Here is a 17,565-nt window from a genome sequence, read left to right as displayed (position 1 = left end):
TGGTGGTTATACTGGCATGTTTCCTGATTCACAGCCGTGAGCCCTACAATTCATTTGTATGTGATATTTCAAATTAAAACGTCATGACTCAACAGAGTCAGTCACTAATTAATCAGTGAACTAAGTGTTGATTTTCAGCTCAGGGAGACACTTAGTGGATACAGACTTCACTGCCTAAATCCATTGGTATGGCACAATGTTCAAGGTTGAATTTTCCCTTTATTTGCTCCTTTTGAAGAGCTGTTTGGGTCCAGCTGCCTCAGGATCATATTACAGAACTTAGACAAGGACTCAGATCCCAGTAGATATAGATCTAACTGTGTTTTTTGAATCTACTGACTTCCCTTCCTGTGCATTGATACTGAAAAATAAAAATGTACTCACACAAATTATGTCATACACCACAAGACCGGAGCAAGTAGTAGTAGAGAAACAGTGCTGTATGTTTGCACTGGCTTTGGTCTTTTATCCTAAATAACAAAAATGGCTGCTTTGAGATGAGATGATGTGACTTCCTTGCGTTCCTTTGGTCAAATCGATTCATGTACTTGAGATACTGAGAATCTGTGTGTTTGGACGTACAGATGGAGACGGCTAAGAAAGGATACCACATGGCCTGCAAGGAGGAGAAGCTGGCTGCAACCCGAGAGGCCAACGGCAAGACCGAGGCTTCTGTCACACCAGACCAGCAGAAGAAACTCCACGAGAAAGTGGACAAATGCAAACAGGACATGCAGAAGGTGAGAGAAAGACCGGAAATCAAGTAAAGAGCTTAAAGTCTTTTTGTTTATTTGTTTCTTTTCTTTGTTGTTATAGCAAGTAAAATCAAGATCAGAACCACAGCAAAAACAAGTTAAAACCACATTTGGTAGAAGACTGCTGCTTCAAAGATTATATTCTCTGTTCTTCATTATCTTGTCTTATCTTACCAGTCCAGGTGGTGACATGGCTGTGGTTTAAATAGCTATTGATTAAGCTAATTGATCAAGTTTTTGCATTTTCTTATTTAAATGAACAGTTTAAGATATTATGCTGTGATAGATATAGGCAGTATGGAGGCAAAAGTAGGGTTTTTATGTATTTTTAAACTAATTTATCTGGTCGATTCATTTACCCGTGCTTTGTGTTTTCTGTCTCAGGCTAAAGAAAAGTATGAGAAGTCTCTGGAGGAGCTGAATAAGTGCACCCCGCAGTACATGGAGAGCATGGAGCAGGTGTTTGACCAGTGCCAGCAGCATGAAGTCAAGAGGCTGACCTTCCTCAAGGAGGCCCTGCTGGACATCAAACGCCACCTTAACCTCACCGAGAACCAAAGGTTAGTGAGGCTGAAGGAGCCAGTTTTACTCAGACTTCATAGAGCTGCTGTTTTAAGACCACTTGACTGCATTTACTCTGACACATGATACTGTGTGAGAGGTAAAAACAGACCTTACTGTTTTTTTTATGATATTATTTTATATATGAGTTGACCCAATTTTGTTGTACTCTAGGTTTTTTATATTTATACATATAATTTCAGTCCATTAAACTGTCATTATATCGAATGTGCAGTGTATTTCTTTGAACCACTGGCACATGCAACATGTGTACTGAATTCCTAGAGCTGCTTACCTTTATTTTTAATCAGAAATAATCACATTGCAAGCAAATTTACAATAGATTGGTTTGATTGGTTGTGTCACATTTTGTACAGTTCATTTCAAGTTGATTAATCTCAACACACTTCTCAACCAGGCGTATGTTTCTCATTAGTGTTCAGACTTGCAGCACTAATTAATTGATGATTCAGTCAGTGACTTTTCTGCCAAACTGAATTTTATTCAGAGCGAATGTTTGTCATTCTCCAGGCTGTTTTTAACCCTGCATGTTACAACAAAAGCTGGCACCCGTGGCAAGAGTGCTTATCAGGCTCTTTAACCAAACCTGCCATCTTTGGTTGTCATGGATTCGTCAAGCTTGTCAGTGTGAGTGTAGGGGACTGCTCTGTAGTTCATCCTGACTAGTTTCATCATTCACCTTTGATTTGATTCATTTCAAACCATTTCACATCTGTGTTGCCTTGAATGGCTGGGTTTTGGGGGAAGCATCTGTACAAGAACCTGTGATAATAAGTTATCACAGTTTTAATAGAAAGTGTTTTTGTGGGGGTCCTCAGTGTGCTACATACATAGAAGACTGAACACACCCAAACATTATAATGACCTCCACTAAGGAAGTTATGTTTTCACCTATGTCTGTTGGTTAGTTCATTTGTCAGCATGTTTACACAAAAACTACTGAACTGATTCACACCAAACTTGGTGGAGGGATGGGTCATAGGCTGGGGAAGAATGCATTCAATTTTGGTGCAGATCCAGGAATTTATTATCGCTTTCATTTACGATTGACATAAATTTGTCAGGAAATAACGTGTGGATCCTGCTGTAACAACTCAAACATACTTACGGTGCTGAGATCTATTAGTTTGTTCAGTTTGGTACCGATCCAGATAATAAGGTGCTTCCTTTTCTTCTTTTTTCCATTATAAGAACCAGTTGTGTGTTTGGCCTTGGCGGAGGTATGTACTCTGCTGAGTGCCACTCTAATTTTATGTAGTTTTCATTTCATTCATCACTGAATCCAGTGCTCTTTCCTCCTCAATCATGAAAGAAATTTTGGCATCAGACTCATTTATTTATTCACACAAAAGCAGACGAAAGGGAAGCTGTATTTATATAGCAAATTTTTCATCTTGCAGCAGTGAGTTTTCTCCTAAATTTTTTTGCTAGATTTTATTTATAACACAACAAATTCAACATTTTAGACATTTTCTGCAAATGACTTTTACCTCCCACAACTATAATGAGTCATACATAAATGCCCATGCATGAATGCATAAATTAACACTCAGAAACTGACTTGTTTAGATTCATGAGCTGAAGTCATTCTCTTGAAAGCCAAAACAACATTATTACAGTATTTTCTGGATTCAGTATGATCATGATCACAGTAAAAGCAACAGAGGAGTCACGTCTCGTCTCCAAAAAGTCAGTTCAGGTATCCTGTGAGATTATATTGGCTTAAATTTAAATATGCACAAATATTTAAATACTCATCCAGCATCACTGAATAAAGCTTCAGATTATCATCTGCAGAGGCATTAGCTCCACTGTCAGGAGTTACATCACTTTTGGAGGCAGGGATTCACTCATCTGTCCAAAGTCTAGTTATGAAATCTAATTGCTTAATTATCTGTTTCAAAAATATGCTGTAGCTCACTTCTTTAATCATACACAGCCTTCATTTAGTTCATATCCCTGCTTTATAAAAAAGGTGTTGCTGTTTGTGCTTTTACCAGAGAGTGTATGTAAAACCTAGATTTATTTGTTTATTCTGCTTATTAGGTAATACATTTACAGGTGAATCTATCACACACTGCAATGATTTAGGAGGATTGTGACAACATAATAATATGCTTATACAAAGCTAAAGTTATTCAGGCCAAATACTTCAGCTGTTAAAGGCTCCGGCTTCAGCAGAAAACTCAGGGAGACACTTCAGTCTTGTCATGACCCAGTGTTGGATCTCTCTCAACCCAGAATTTGAACTGCACTGTAGGTTCTGTTGCCAAATTGGCAGCTCCCCCCAGGTCCCTTCTGGCACTTTTCATTGTCACTATTTGTTCCATTTTCCTCCTCCTCAGCTATTCCACAATATACAGAGAACTGGAGCGCACGATCCTGGCTGCAAACACACAAGAGGACCTGAAGTGGTTCAGCAACAACCACGGCCCTGGGATGCATATGAACTGGCCTGCATTTGAGGTACAACATCAAACCTTTAAAGAAAAACATAAGAAACCCCTTTCTTTTCAATCACTACTCCTCTTTATTCTGCTTTCATTTGTTCTCTGTCTGTCTCTCCCTTGCCAGGAATACAACCCAGACCAGGCCAGTGCTCCTCCAAAGAAGAAGAAACCAGACGGAGCCCCACCCACTCCAAGCACCGACCACGTGGCTCCACCTGGTGATCGTAGCAGGTTAGTTCAGGGAATCTGTGACATCCATCACATAGAAACACACTCTGTCTGATCATCTTATCATCATATCATGAAGTGATTTTTTTTACTTTCATTTTAATTCTTGAAGAATAAGACTGACCAAATGACCAAACACAACAATGTGTTAGTCCATCTCTCAATAAGTTCCCACTTTCCTACCTTGTCTCTGCACTCCTGAGCCTATTGGTTCCCACTGACTGAACTTTTCCTTTCCTAAAACAGGTGGGCACTGCAGTTTTTACTAAATTGTACTCAAACATGTGTAAACAGTGTATTTGTTGGGGACTATTTATCATATTGTTATGGTCAATATTTAATATTAAAGTCATTTCAGTCTTGGTTTAGACCTTTTCATGGGATTTGTTAACAATAGGAAAAATATTGAATATCACTTGACTTGATCTTTAAAAAGGCTTTTAATCTAATGCTTTGAGGTGGCCTAATATCAAATCTCACCCTGCATCTTCTCTGACCTCCAGTGTGAGCAGCTATGATAAGAATCAAGCATACTCGACTGAATGGTCCGACGACGAGCAGCCCGCTGCGTACTCCGGCAATGAAAATGGTGGAAACGGGAATTCATTCGAAGATGATTCCAGCACTGGGAGAGGGGTCCGCGTACGCGCTCTCTATGACTATGAAGGCCAGGAACAGGATGAGCTCTCCTTCAAAGCAGGTACATGATACAGGATTTATGATTTTTGTCTACTGTCATGCAGCTAAGCTCACATGTTCTCATTAATGTATTCATTTATTACTACATAAAGGGCCTGGGAAACTGTGGGCAGGAGTTTTGGGGTAAGATGACAAGCTATAGCATGACACAGGTGGTCAAAAAACACTAACTCTGTTCTGATTTCTATTCTAAAGCTCCCCTTGCTCTTTAGAAGATAGCAGTGATTAGTCAATAATGGCCACATGGAAAACAAATTACAGGCACTTGCCACCAATTAACACAAGCTCTTTGGGAAATGGTCCGAAAAAGTGCCTCACTGTGTGACATGACTCACAAAGAAAAATAAGCCACAGCTGTGCATCTTCATCTTGTTTCCACGTTCTATTTTTAACCTCACAGTCCAAGAAAGGTAATCTTATAGGGATGTCTGTTAATAACTGGAGGCAGTCTTTAAAGACGTCTCTTATACCTGCATGCAAATGAGACTTTCTTTGTTCTTTCTGAAAACAGTCAAAGATGCCCTATGGAGTTTGTTGTTGTGTTTACATTGAGTGTTACTCACCAGAGTGCAATCCTTAAGGCCTAATTACTGTGTCGAATGCACTTCTTTCCTCAGAAAACATTTGCAAAGTAGGTTTTATTTAGTTATTTTTTTGGTTTGTGTTTACTTGCTAGCAGTCCTCTTCTTCTTCCCTGCATTTTGCAGCCGTTCTTTTCACTGCCACCTGTAGATCAGTGGAATGATCTGAGGCAATTGGCAGGAACTGTGCTGTGCGGGTGTTCACATGTGTCTTCATGCACATGCACACAAATAAACAAAACAGGGACCCACATATTAAAACAGTGTTCCATAGCATTACTAGTGGTCAACATACTTTTCATTTACTCCACCTTTGTTATAGAGTGAAATGGGGTTGGCGCAGCTGAATGAAATTTAAGTGACTAAAATTCATTAGCTGTGGGAAAAACTTACAACTGAAAAAAAAAAAACTGGAAATATGCATGGCTGTTCAAACACTGGGCTGCAACTGTCATTAAGGACACTGAGTTTATTTTGGAGAATTTCAGCAACTGGGGGAGTTTAGATTCTACAATTTTAAGCCATCAAGAACCATAAAAGAAAGGTTTTCAGTGTTTTACCACCATAGTTTGATCTCCTAACGGCGTGTAGAAGACTGAAACTGCATTTAGACCATTTAAAATATTCATTGAGATGTATAGTTCAGCATTTTGGGAAATTTGCTTTCTTGCCAAGAGTTAGACGAGAAGAACAATAACTCTCTCACACACACTCTCTTCTCTGTGATTTAAATGTGTAGCTAGAGCCAGCAGGTGGTCGGCTGCTGGTATTATATCTCATTTGTTTAATCTGTACAAGAAAAGCGTGAACATGACAAATTGTGGTTTTCCTGGAGCTTAGGTGTCGGACTATTTCTTGGAAAGTGTTACCATTTTACGGGTGCAGGTCGATGGAGTTTTTACCTTTGAACAGAGGCAAGCTAGCTGTTTCCAGTCTTTATGCTAAGATAAACTAACCAGCTGCTGGCAGTATTTTCATATTTACTGTACAGGCACCCTCCCAAAAATGTTTCTTTTGTTTGATGACACTCGGACTCATGACCCCAGTAATTCTGACACACTAGCTGTGATACAGTACAGACACAGACTTTACATCAGTACACATTGAATACAAGTCTAGAGAGCATTAATCAGCAGAAATGTGGAGCAGTATTTTCATATATCTTCCTTTCAGATTTAGACTTACACTCATTATTCCACACAAGACTGTGTGTTGATTAAGGAGCGGTGTCTACTTCACAGGTGACGAACTGACCAAGACTGAGGACGAAGACGAGCAAGGCTGGTGTAGAGGTCGTTTGGACAACGGCCGAGAGGGACTGTACCCGGCCAATTACGTCGAGCCAATCTAGTCACGTTGCTGGACAAGGACAAGCCATTGGAGGCAGCTTGAACTGTCCCGTCCAATTGCACCGCACATAGCCAGAGACTTAAGAGCAACACATCCCTTGCCCAACAGATGCGCCAAGCAGTCTTGCCTAAATAAAAACTTAGTAACCTAAAAGACAATATATCAGTATAATATATTTTATCCAGCATTTGGGGTGGGTGGACTTAACACATTTAAAAACAGGAGCAGCAGTTATTCCAGTATATACACACTCAACTATAACATCACAACAGTGCAGGAACACATTGCTTCTCTGTGTAGCTGTATTTAACTTATAATGCAGCTTATTTAAACTTGCAGTATACTGCAGTCTGTTCTCTTGTGAAAATGGGAAGATAATATAATCAGTTATACCCATTCGACGAAGATGAGCTTCTCTAACCTGCATTGTGTATATACAGTGTGATGCCATTTTTGTGTAGCATTTTTAATGCTGTGTGTGGTCAGTTGTCATTCTTACATCAGGAATGCTGTGTAGTGTTAAAAGTACCACAGACAGTATCCTCTCTTTTTTTTTTTCGTTTATTTTTTTTTTCTTTGTGATTTGGTCCAACCTCTTTTCCGGTGTGTGCAGTGCTATGTGTTTTTAACTGTTTCTAAGCTTGCATAGCAGCATGAGCTATGCAACAACTTGCATTCCCTGAATCCTGCAGCCTCATGTAGGCTACAACCTGATGCAACACTTCAACTACAAATGCAGAGCTCACTTTCTAGCATTACATGCTTCTGGACATGCACATCCTTCTGTTTTCATGAGAAGAAGCTTGTTGATGAACTGATTTTATTTTTGTTCGTTTTGTTTTTAACATTGAGGTTGTTTTTTTTCTTAGCATCACAAATCATCTGACAATATCACCTTCATGCAATCCATGGAAAGGATATACAGTTTTCTGCCGAAGCTTTCATTCTTGGTTCAGTAATTCAGGTCTCCTTTTAATCCACTACTGCTAACAAGAAACATGAGCGATACATTCCCTCTGAGCCAAGCTGGATCAAGTCATCTTTTTGAGGGTACCACTGCAGTATGAGAGGAGGGTTTAAACAATGCCTGTGCCGGGCACTTTTCTTCCAGAACGAGGGGCCAATGGAGGCATGTTGATACGTAACCGTGCTACAGGCTACTTGTCTGAAGATTGAAACCTCTCTAACAGGACATGAATGTACTAGTGTTTGGGCTTGAAAGAGGGCATGTTGTCTAAACATGGTTCTCCGCTGTCAGTTAAAGCCCTACCTAGCAAAAAGCACTAGTTATGTGGCCCGTTTCCCTGCTGAGCCAAAGAATGACCCAGTACCATCAACTATCTGTTTTCTCTCCATGCAATAACTTCACATATCACACATGAAACAGCTTCAGTGAAGATCAACTTGTAGCTGCCTCCCAGTCCACCCAAACTTCATTTGTCTGCAAAACACTGCGCAATGACACAGGGAAAACATTTGTCACCAGTATTGCACTGCATGTAAGACGACGCTTACACGGTGCATTACATTGTTTTTAAATCTTTAACTCGCTCCATAGAAATTCAATCTATTGCAGGAATTGGCATTTATCAGATGTTGATTAGTGAATTGTCTTGCTACGAGTTGCACCTAAATCGTAGATTAGACGAGAGAGAGGCTTTTTATAACTTAGTTGTCCTGAAGTTTTAAAATTTCACCGGACCAACAGCAGTCAGATGTGTTTAGCTCTGTGTCTGGAACAGGATTTGACAGGTTTGGGTCTCACACATGAGGAGAAACACATCACCAGCTCACAAGTTGTGTCTTAGAGTAAAGCTGTCCAGCATAGCAAAAAGGACTCCTATCATAATAACTGTCCCACATCCTCGATGCACGTATGCACACACATACACACACACACACACACACACACACACACACACACACACACACACAGATTTACACAAGCATTAAATACACAGAACACACAATACATGCAAGTTCAAACACATAATCCACCTTACCAGGTTAATATTTTGGGGGAAAACATCTTCATCATCCAGTGTGTATGAGTTGTGTAAATGTAACAGAAAAAAAATGTAAAAAAAAAAATGCAAGTGATTGACTATTAAGACAAAATGTAGTGTTATACATGTAAATGTGTTTCATTAAAATAACAGCAATGGAAAACATATAAAGTAATAGGTACCATATCGTATGAATTTCATTGCAATGGAATTGTCAGTGTATCATAAAAGCGTGACGTTATCCCACGCTGTCAGATTTGTATATGATGATGTAATTTAAAGATTATATTCTATTGTAACTGTACAACTGTGTTGAGTTGAAAATGAGACCTAACCATGTTGAGGCAGTAAAAGGTGTACATGTAAATGCTTTTTTATGTTGATGATCTCTTCCTTATGCACACAGGGGACAGCAGCTCATGTTGTGGAAACCCTATATTAGCGGTCTAGAAGATGTATGTTCATAGTTAGTGATGTACTTTTATCTCCTAACTGGTGTAGTGCCTGTTCATCTTGATGTAACAAGAAGTTCATTTAAATATGCATAAAGATGATTATGATCACAGATAATAATGACGATAGTGATGAAAAACCCAAATCAAATTTGTTGTGATGGTGTCAATATTGCGATATTGGTATGAAAGGGAAACAAGTTTGTTGAAAAAAAAAGTTAGTGTCTGTGTGTTTTTTTTTTTTTGGTTGGGTTTTTTGTATGGACTGCACGTGTGATGTGTGTGTTTTATTGTAGTGTGTCTTGTTATTGCTTTTAAAGGGACAAGACATGGTAATAATTAATTTCTTTATTGTAGACGTTGAACATAAACCCAAAGGAAAAAATATAAGGACTATTTATCAGGCAGGTACAATAAAAATATTCACTTACTTCAGCATTGCTCTGCAACTTCTAAATATTTTTGACACATGGGAATAATAGGAAGTGTCACATTTTGTTGAAAAAAAAAAGAGAGAGTGAAATATAATTTAAAGGAATAGTTCAACATTTTTGGAAACTACACTTATTCTCTTTCTTGCAAAGAGTTAGCCAGCTAGTTAGCTTAGCTAAGCACATTGACTGTAAAAGGAGAAACCCTACCCTGACTCTGTCTAAAAATAATATTTGCCTACTAGTACATAAAGCCACACATCTTGTTTATCATGGATTACACAGACAAATGTTCAATAGTGAGCTTTAAAGGTGCTCAGTCAGTTTTTTTTAAACTTTTCGATAGAGCCACGCTAGCTGGTTCCCCGTTTCCAGTCGTTATTCTATGCTAAGCTAACTGGCTGCTGCCTCCAGTATTGTGTAGGCATGATAGTAGTATGGATCTTTTTATCTCTGCAAGAAAGCGAAAAGGCATTTTTCCTATTTCTTTAATGTTTCTATAGTCAGAAGAAAAAATATGTCCTTTGAGAAACATCACACCAAAGAGTAATTTTATACATGAGTGCTAAAGACAACAAAGACGAATAAAATAAATGCACTTTTTAAGAATTATAAAATAGAGTGAAATTATGATAGGCAGGAGTGCATGTCTCAGTAGGCAGTCTATACAATTGACACGAAACATCAATACAATATACAAATAAGCATCAGTTACCTCTACTGTATGTCCAGCATATCTTTGACCCTGAGCTCATTCTCATCTGATTGGCTGATCCTCTTCATCATACAGGGTTGACAAACTGGTAGACCAATCTGCGCGATACATCAGGCTTTCGAATGATTCCCTTCTTGTAGTACTGGCGTATGGAGCGACTCAGTTTGTCATAGTTCATAGCTGGGCGGTTCTTCCTGATGCCCCATAGCCTGGCCACATGAGCTGAGTCTTCTATTTTGAAAATTCCTTTGGAAAGAAAGAAAATTCTGGAAATCAGCTGAAGTGAATAAGGGGCATGCTAATGCACTGTGAGGTTGTACTTAGGCACAGGGGTGCCTCAAACTAAATGCTAACATCAGTATGTTAACATGACAACTCTAACATGTTGACCTAAGCAGGTAAAATGTTTACCATGTTCACCCATCTTGTTTTTAGCGCGTTAGCATGCTAACATATGCTAATTACCGAGGCTAATAGGAAATTTGTTGAGCTATTGTTGAGCTATTTCACAGGATAAGTGTAGGTCATGCCATTTTGTTATTGAAATTGTACGACAAAAGTTTAATTACTGTAATGTAAATTGCTTACAGAAATAGTTTGATATTTTGCTGAATACGCTCATTAGTTTTCTTGCTAACAGTTAGAAGAAAATATCAATACCACGGTGCTAAATATGAAGCCGGGAGACAGTTAGCTTAACATAAAGAGCAGAAGTATATGAGTCCCTGTAATAAGTTGTATGCAGCAGTTCAACTGGTGTGCCAAACTGTCATCCATTTTCTCTGCTTACAGCTCCCTGTGACTCTACCACATTACCTTTCTCTTTGTTGAGCCAGCGGATGCAGCGGCTGTAGTTATGCGGCTTGAGGAGCAGCTCTCGAAGAAACTGCCACAGGTGAATGGGCTGGCTGGGGTAGTCCCCTATCACATCTGACCAGGAATCATCATCAGTTGCTGGCGTAGGAGAAATTTTTCAGAAACCGGATGACACATCTTTGAACAAACTATGCATTTTTTCACTTTACTTTGTGATAATTGCACCTCGGTAATACTCGCAGAAAACTGTACAACTGCACCTATTGTAACCAAGAACTTACTAGATTTGCTGTCCTCTGGTGGGCAGCGCTCTTTCATTGCTGCAGCTAAATAAACAAACAAGAAAGAATTAATCCAGCAGTTGTTTGCTATACAAGCAGCCCTCTCTAATTACAGTAGAGTTGATGCATGTTAATCTACCAGTGTTTCTGTTGTTTTTACCAGATCTCCAGATGTCCAGATGAGCGTACAGCACATCTCCAAACTGCAAGGAGCGTTGCCTGAAGTCTGCTTCTGTCATGGAGCACAGATCCCTCCCGTTCAGCTCCTGAAAAAAGGTGCTGATCTGTGGCAGCCTGTACAGGTGCTCAGTCCAGAGCAGCCACTTCTGAACGTGCACCCAGTTCCAGTCTAAAGGGTCTAAAGAGGATAACACAGAGATCAGGTATTTACCTTTGCACAGGTCCCCATATGTTCAGCTTTGATTTTCTGATGCTGAATATATGTCAGCAACTAGAACTTAAATAATGACTAGATTTAACAAATGTTTTATTTTCACCAATAAAAAACATGGCAACAGTTCAACAGGTCAGCAACAAACATTTGTTTGATGAAGCTGTTATTTTACACACAGTTAATTGATATAAGAAAACTAAACTGTCACTTACCTGATAATGTAACTAAACAGTCACAGTCACTAAACAAAGACAGAGTCAATGTAATGCCAATTCAGAGGGTTGCAGAACTGGTTTTACATTTTAAAGTCAAATTAGCAGTCACTGAAAGTAAGAAAAAGGTTAAGTGTAATGTCCTCTGTATGTCTAGAGGAGCTTTATCAAATCAGAGAAAACACCTTAAAGGTATAATATCCAGGATTTGTCAGTTGCTGTTTGTAAACACACCATTCAAAGTTGAGAGAGGAGAGAGAGAGAGCAGCAGCAGTTGTTTTTAATCAGAGTCTTGCAAATCAACCCAACTTTATGGAAGTGCAATACTGGGGCTGGAGTACCCTTTTAAATAGTGACTGTAGTACAACATGTATCGTGCTATAAATGTGTGTCTCCTAATTTCTGAGTTTGATAAGACTGCTGTTACAAAAGCAAATAATCAGGCACGCAGTGTGCGATCTAGATAAAGACTCAGTTCATCAGAAGTGAAGATGACCTTGTGTCAACAGAAGAGTTTGCACAAGGTGGGCAGGGCTTCAGATGATCACCAGGTGTCAGTTATGTCACCGTAGTTGTTGATGTCATAGTACACAAACAGATGAAGCTTTATTTTATTAGACCTCAACTTCTGCCAACACTTTCTACAGCAGTTTTTCTATTTAAATGTCTGTCTGTGTTTTACCCGGTGCAATGTTGAGCAGCTTGCAGGCTGTGTCGACATCTTTCAGCACCTCTCCCACCACCATGGTCTGGACTTGCTCCAGGCAGCGCTCCTCCACCTGACCCTCCACCTCAGGGGGGGAATCCTGGGCTTGACTTGGTGCAGGTGGGCTCAGCTCTGGACTCCTGGAGGGAGGAGGAGCGGTGGGAGCTGGTGTCTCTGTCATCCTCAGCACCCAGGGTTTCTCCTCCATGACCAATCGGTCATAGTAGGGGAGGTAGACCCCCGACCAACTTGGCTCGGGGAGCCCCAGCAAACTGCGAGGCGGTTTGACGTCCTCCCCCTCGTCCAGCCAGGCCAACTGGGGTTCAGCGTGGGGGTGACTGATGTAGAGAGGCGAGTGTGCGGTGCAGCCCATGTGTTCACAACCTGGACTCCCCATGCTCAGCGCTGGAAGAAGAAAGCACTGTTTTCATGAAATGTTGCCACTGGTGTGATGACAGGTTTACACCCCTGCATGGCATTTTGAACAGTGACATTGTCTTGTCAGACAGAGTGGCATTGATGCTGCACTGAAACCATACCCAAATGCCCAATATTTAAACAGTAGCCATTCTAAAGTAAACTTGACATTTGTTCTGTGATATTTACTTTGCTGGGACTTTGAAAATAAGGAAACAGTTATTCCACCTTAGCCAAGTGGAGCCTATGTGACGGTTAAATTCACTGAAGCCATTGTTTGTCTTTCTGTGTGTTTTTATGTCACTCAAAAGCCCAGTCTGTTTTCAAACCAGTATCTATAAGAATTAATTTTCAGATTCTCTCATGAATCGACATGCTTGGAAATATTCAGGTCAAACAGGTTCAGCCTGTTCCTTTCAATACTATCAAGATAATTCCATAATATCAGAATCCAGTCTACTCCACCTTCTAGATCATAAATACAGATATAGAAAGGAAGGACAAAGCCTTGTTTGTAAATGCAACTGTAAGTAAAAATGGATGTGTTTGTCGGTTTTTCAAGTGAAAGAGTTGTTTGGCTGTTATCACAATGTAACACCCGCTGCCTTAAGTCACATAGATTACATCAAGTTGTTAAGATGGATCACAAATTAATTGCAAAAGAAAACTTGATAGAATACAGCATAAAGGGTGGGACACAAATAATATGTGGATAAAGGGTAAGTAGCTGGAACGTATTCATCATAGCATGAGTAAGAGAACAGCTCAGCAGGCTGGGAGTGGTGTTAGATGCCAGTGTTTCATGTGACAGAATTGTGTTTTATACACGTGTTTCAAAACTGAACACAGTCTGTTTCAGTGATTAAAATAAAATACTTGTATTTCTTTATTTGTTTTCAGTCCACTACTTCCCAGAGAGTAGTTAAATAGAGTTAAATAGAAGTGACAAACAGTACACTATCTAGAAACTATGTGTATGAATTTACTACATGTGAGCCTTGTCAGAGGCAAAGTTCCATTGTCTTGCAATGGACAATGAATTTGATTCAAAGAGTGAAACATTGCATGGTATCACACTATTCACACTAAACACATTGTACTGAATATTATTCACAGGCTACCTTTTGGTAAACACTGATTAAGAAGTACAAGGCAAAAGGCAGAGACAAATAGACTGATCAGGTGACCTGTCCTCAATCCGAAACATTTTCAAAACATGGTGCGATGCAGTTTGATAAGAAACAAGGCAACCCCCAAAGGCTAGACTGCTACAGGATTCCAGTACAAAAGATAAAATCTATTTAGATAACACAACAGACCTATAAATAACCAGTAGCTGATAAAATGAAGTATGCTTGCAGTAGAAAAGAAGATGATAGTAATGGCATTGTTGCTATTTATTGCCAGCTGCTTACTTTTTAAATTTACCACAAATGGTCATCATCTTAAGAGTTGTAATTACTGCACACCTATATACAGTTTAGTGTATGATGTGGCAATATATATTATACAGTACATTATTTAAAATAGAATAGAATGGATTTAAAATAGATGGAAATTCTGAAAGAAGACACTTTTTTGACTGAATGTTTGGACACATGGTCCATGTCTCTGCTGTTTTTTCCTCGCCTACAGGCATTAGCAGTTTGCATGTTCAGTGGCAACAAAAACCTGCTTGTCCAGGTTATACTTTCTCTCACAAACAAACTTTTTTTTGTATGTGTGTGGTGTGTGTGTATGTGTGTGCGTGTGTGTATATTATGTGCTCCTCAAATGAAAGCAACATGCTCATGAAATCAAGCCTATTATTTGCAGACTTATATTATTAACAGGTCGTTTGATTGCAGCCAAACTGATATGAGAGGTATTCAATTGATATGAAAAGCTCTGGTCATTCACTGCTCCTTGCATTCCACTGTTCTTTGGACAAAGGAGCAGGTGCTTAATAACACACCTTTGTGAGCCACCCTGTGTCTACTCTGCAAAATTTGTATGTCTGTTTCTGTCCATGTGGATCTGTCTGAATAAGCCTGTGTGCTGTGTATGTGTGTTTGTTTCAGTTTGCAGGGGATATTAATAGTGAGAGAGAGCGGGAGAGAAACAAAATAAAGTCACTAATGTTCAATTTAGCCTTTTTCTTAATCATCCAAAAAAATTATAATAAAATTAGCTTCACCAGCTTCTTCACTGTTGTCTTGATAGGACACTTGGTCAAATTCCTATGTATCCAGCTGAAATTACCATAGAATAAAACAACCAGAATAAGGTCTGTTTTATAGTCAGTTCTTGTTGAAATACATCACTTTAAATAATATTTAATGCTTTCAGTAGTCTAGATCTGAGAGTCTAAAGAGAGCAAAATCATTATTATAATCATTATCAGAGCACAAGCAGGACCACTGTCAGAAGTGATAGTAGTAGTAGTGTTGGTGGCTGTATAGTAATAGTATTCTTTGTGATAGTACTAACAGCATAGTAGTGCAAAGTAACTGTAAGCACAGTCAAATATCTGCTTATGGTATTTACAATACAGGTTCACTTTACTCAAGTATTTGTTATGAGTTCCATTAGTTGGCAGTTACTTTAGTTACTACTTACTTTGCAGATTAAGATTTTGCAAAAAACAAATTATAATAATGAATAGATGATAAAAAAAAAAAATGTAATCATCTCATAAGTATGAGCCTAGAGGTCTAAAATACCCTAAACCAGGACCAACAACATCAAACTGCTCTATTATAACATTATATAATGATATAACAGCCTGAGTGGTGCCATTCTGCATAATTAGTACTTTATTCATTATTTTTTTTATTAACCTTTTTCTGATAATGTACATTTACTTCAATAAAACTATGGATGCGTGACTTGTATTTGTCTTTTTCACAGCAGATTCTCTGACTTATAGCGGGAAAAGCTCAGGTGTCACTAATAACACTAATGATGGCTCCGCTCATACTGAGCCCTGACAGTGACAGGCAGCACGCACCAAACCAGCAGCCTGAAAATGAGGCAGGTAAACTGAATTCAGCATCATTAATTTATTATTTACACCTATGTCTTTCTTAAATGTCATTATTGAAAAAGATATTTATTTTAATATTTACTTGTATTGGTACAGTTGCACAGCTTGAGCCAGTGCCACATGTGACAGCGTTAATAGCCTATGCTAATGTGCAAAGGCTGGCCCTAAGTCAGCTCTCAAAAGATACAAAACTCAACAATGAATGACATTCGGATCAAAACACAAGCTGTTCACAATGACACAATAAAATTATCATAGAACTCAACAGCAAGCATCACATGCCAGTTGCTTCTTTAAAAACTGTTTTAACTTGAGTTTAAAATGAGCCCAGACATGATCCATTTTCAGTTGAGATATATCTGTCCAAATGACGATTTACAAAAGGAATACTTCCTCCACTACTGGTATCAGAGGTGGTAACAGTGTTAGTAGCATTGACAGTAATAATAGTACTATAGTAGCAACAGTATTTTGAGCCTTACAGTCTTACAAGATTAAAGATTCAATTTAACTATAATTACACAACACAAATTTGGATGACGAATTTACAGATGTAGTCTGTATGATACTCACAAAAAATAAGTCATATAAATGAATGAATAAAAAGCATGGAGGATGAATTTGGTTGTCGCACAGCCTGGGGAAAGAAACTTCTACAAAACCCTAACCCTAAGTCCAATAGAACGGCAGTACACTTACCTTGTCAATGTTTGAAAAAAGTGGATTTAGTAGTCTCTCCAGTACTGAGGTGTCTTCTCAGCTCACACTTGGCTCTTCTCCTGCACTGGTCCTTTTTCTCAGTGTAAGTGTGGACTAATGTCCAGCTCCTCTGGAGGCTGTGACTGCTTTGCCCTCAGGTGAGGATGCGCTGTGTGTAGGGTTTTTCGTTTTTTTTCTGTCTCCAAGCTGGATCACTTCACCTTGTTTGACTCCTCGCAAGTGCTGGATGTATTTGGGAGAGAGTGCCTTCACGTATCAGTTCTGAAAGGGTGTGTCTCAGTGAGCGAGGTTGTTCTAAGTACCTGCCTAATAATGACTTGGGGCAGTATTCTCATGGAGAGTTCCCTAAGTAAACAAGCCTGGGGAGTAGCTCTCAGAGCACCCAGAGACTTTTAATGGATAATTCCAATTTTGTGAACTTAAAACACAATACAACCTAAGCCAGAGCATTTTATCTAATCCACTAAGGTAATAGTGTCAAAGTTCACCAATCTGTGTGGGAGTTGAGATAACAGTGAATTTTCATAGTGTGAAAATGGTCTCAAACATCTTTACCAGTCAGTCACCTCTCAGTCTTTTGGGGACTACCTCAATAGGACAGAGATACTTGATATGGGAGGCCACATATAGAGACTGTCTATCTAAATATCTCACCGTGTGGTCAGTGTGTATTTTGTTGGTTTGATTTCAGCTTGAAATCGTAAGCTGCGAGAAAGGCTGGCTACGTGACGACACATGGGATCTA

At 39.1% G+C, this 17,565-nt stretch overlaps 2 protein-coding genes and 1 long non-coding RNA gene across 3 annotated transcripts in view; 2 read left to right on the top strand and 1 right to left on the bottom strand.

The window, feature by feature from the left end:
- The window catches only part of pacsin1a (protein kinase C and casein kinase substrate in neurons 1a), a 33,820-nt gene extending 24,802 nt beyond the window's left edge, over positions 1 to 9,018 (top strand). Inside the window, 6 exon segments of the mRNA XM_051071332.1 lie at positions 585 to 740; positions 1,140 to 1,315; positions 3,683 to 3,803; positions 3,912 to 4,018; positions 4,519 to 4,715; positions 6,537 to 9,018. Coding sequence (XP_050927289.1) covers positions 585 to 740; positions 1,140 to 1,315; positions 3,683 to 3,803; positions 3,912 to 4,018; positions 4,519 to 4,715; positions 6,537 to 6,646 — 867 coding nt within the window. The 3' untranslated portion in view covers positions 6,647 to 9,018.
- Positions 7,769 to 17,281, bottom strand: LOC108882106 (SAM pointed domain-containing Ets transcription factor). The gene is made up of 6 exons (XM_018674397.2): positions 16,800 to 17,281; positions 12,635 to 13,063; positions 11,507 to 11,704; positions 11,347 to 11,391; positions 11,066 to 11,203; positions 7,769 to 10,495 (listed from the first exon to the last, which is right to left on the bottom strand). Exons 2-6 carry the CDS (start codon positions 13,053 to 13,055, stop codon positions 10,317 to 10,319), a joined length of 981 nt encoding a protein of 326 aa, XP_018529913.1. The 5' UTR covers positions 13,056 to 13,063; positions 16,800 to 17,281; the 3' UTR covers positions 7,769 to 10,316.
- Positions 10,400 to 11,596, top strand: LOC108882110 (uncharacterized). Its single transcript, XR_001960737.2, has 3 exons — positions 10,400 to 10,647; positions 11,042 to 11,144; positions 11,510 to 11,596. It is a non-coding gene; the product is annotated as an uncharacterized LOC108882110 (long non-coding RNA).
- Positions 17,282 to 17,565: the final 284 nt, after the last annotated feature.

The sequence above is a fragment of the Lates calcarifer genome, linkage group LG6 (genome assembly GCF_001640805.2).
Source record: "Lates calcarifer isolate ASB-BC8 linkage group LG6, TLL_Latcal_v3, whole genome shotgun sequence".
Classification (NCBI taxonomy): Eukaryota; Metazoa; Chordata; class Actinopteri; family Centropomidae; genus Lates; species Lates calcarifer.
The sequence above is the reverse complement of the archived record's forward strand: the minus strand, read 5'-3'. Positions and strand labels throughout refer to the sequence as shown.

Bases quoted from the DNA above. Each gene is read 5' to 3' on its own strand.
- LOC108882106 (XM_018674397.2), bottom strand. From the start codon at position 13,055: ATGGGGAGTCCAGGTTGTGAACACATGGGCTGCACCGCACACTCGCCT. The intron at 11,705-12,634 runs GTAAAACACAGA...TATCCTCTTTAG, and splicing joins GCTGCTCAACATTGCACCGG to ACCCTTTAGACTGGAACTGG. The intron at 11,392-11,506 runs GTAAAAACAACA...TTGTTTATTTAG, and splicing joins TCTGGACATCTGGAGATCTG to CTGCAGCAATGAAAGAGCGC.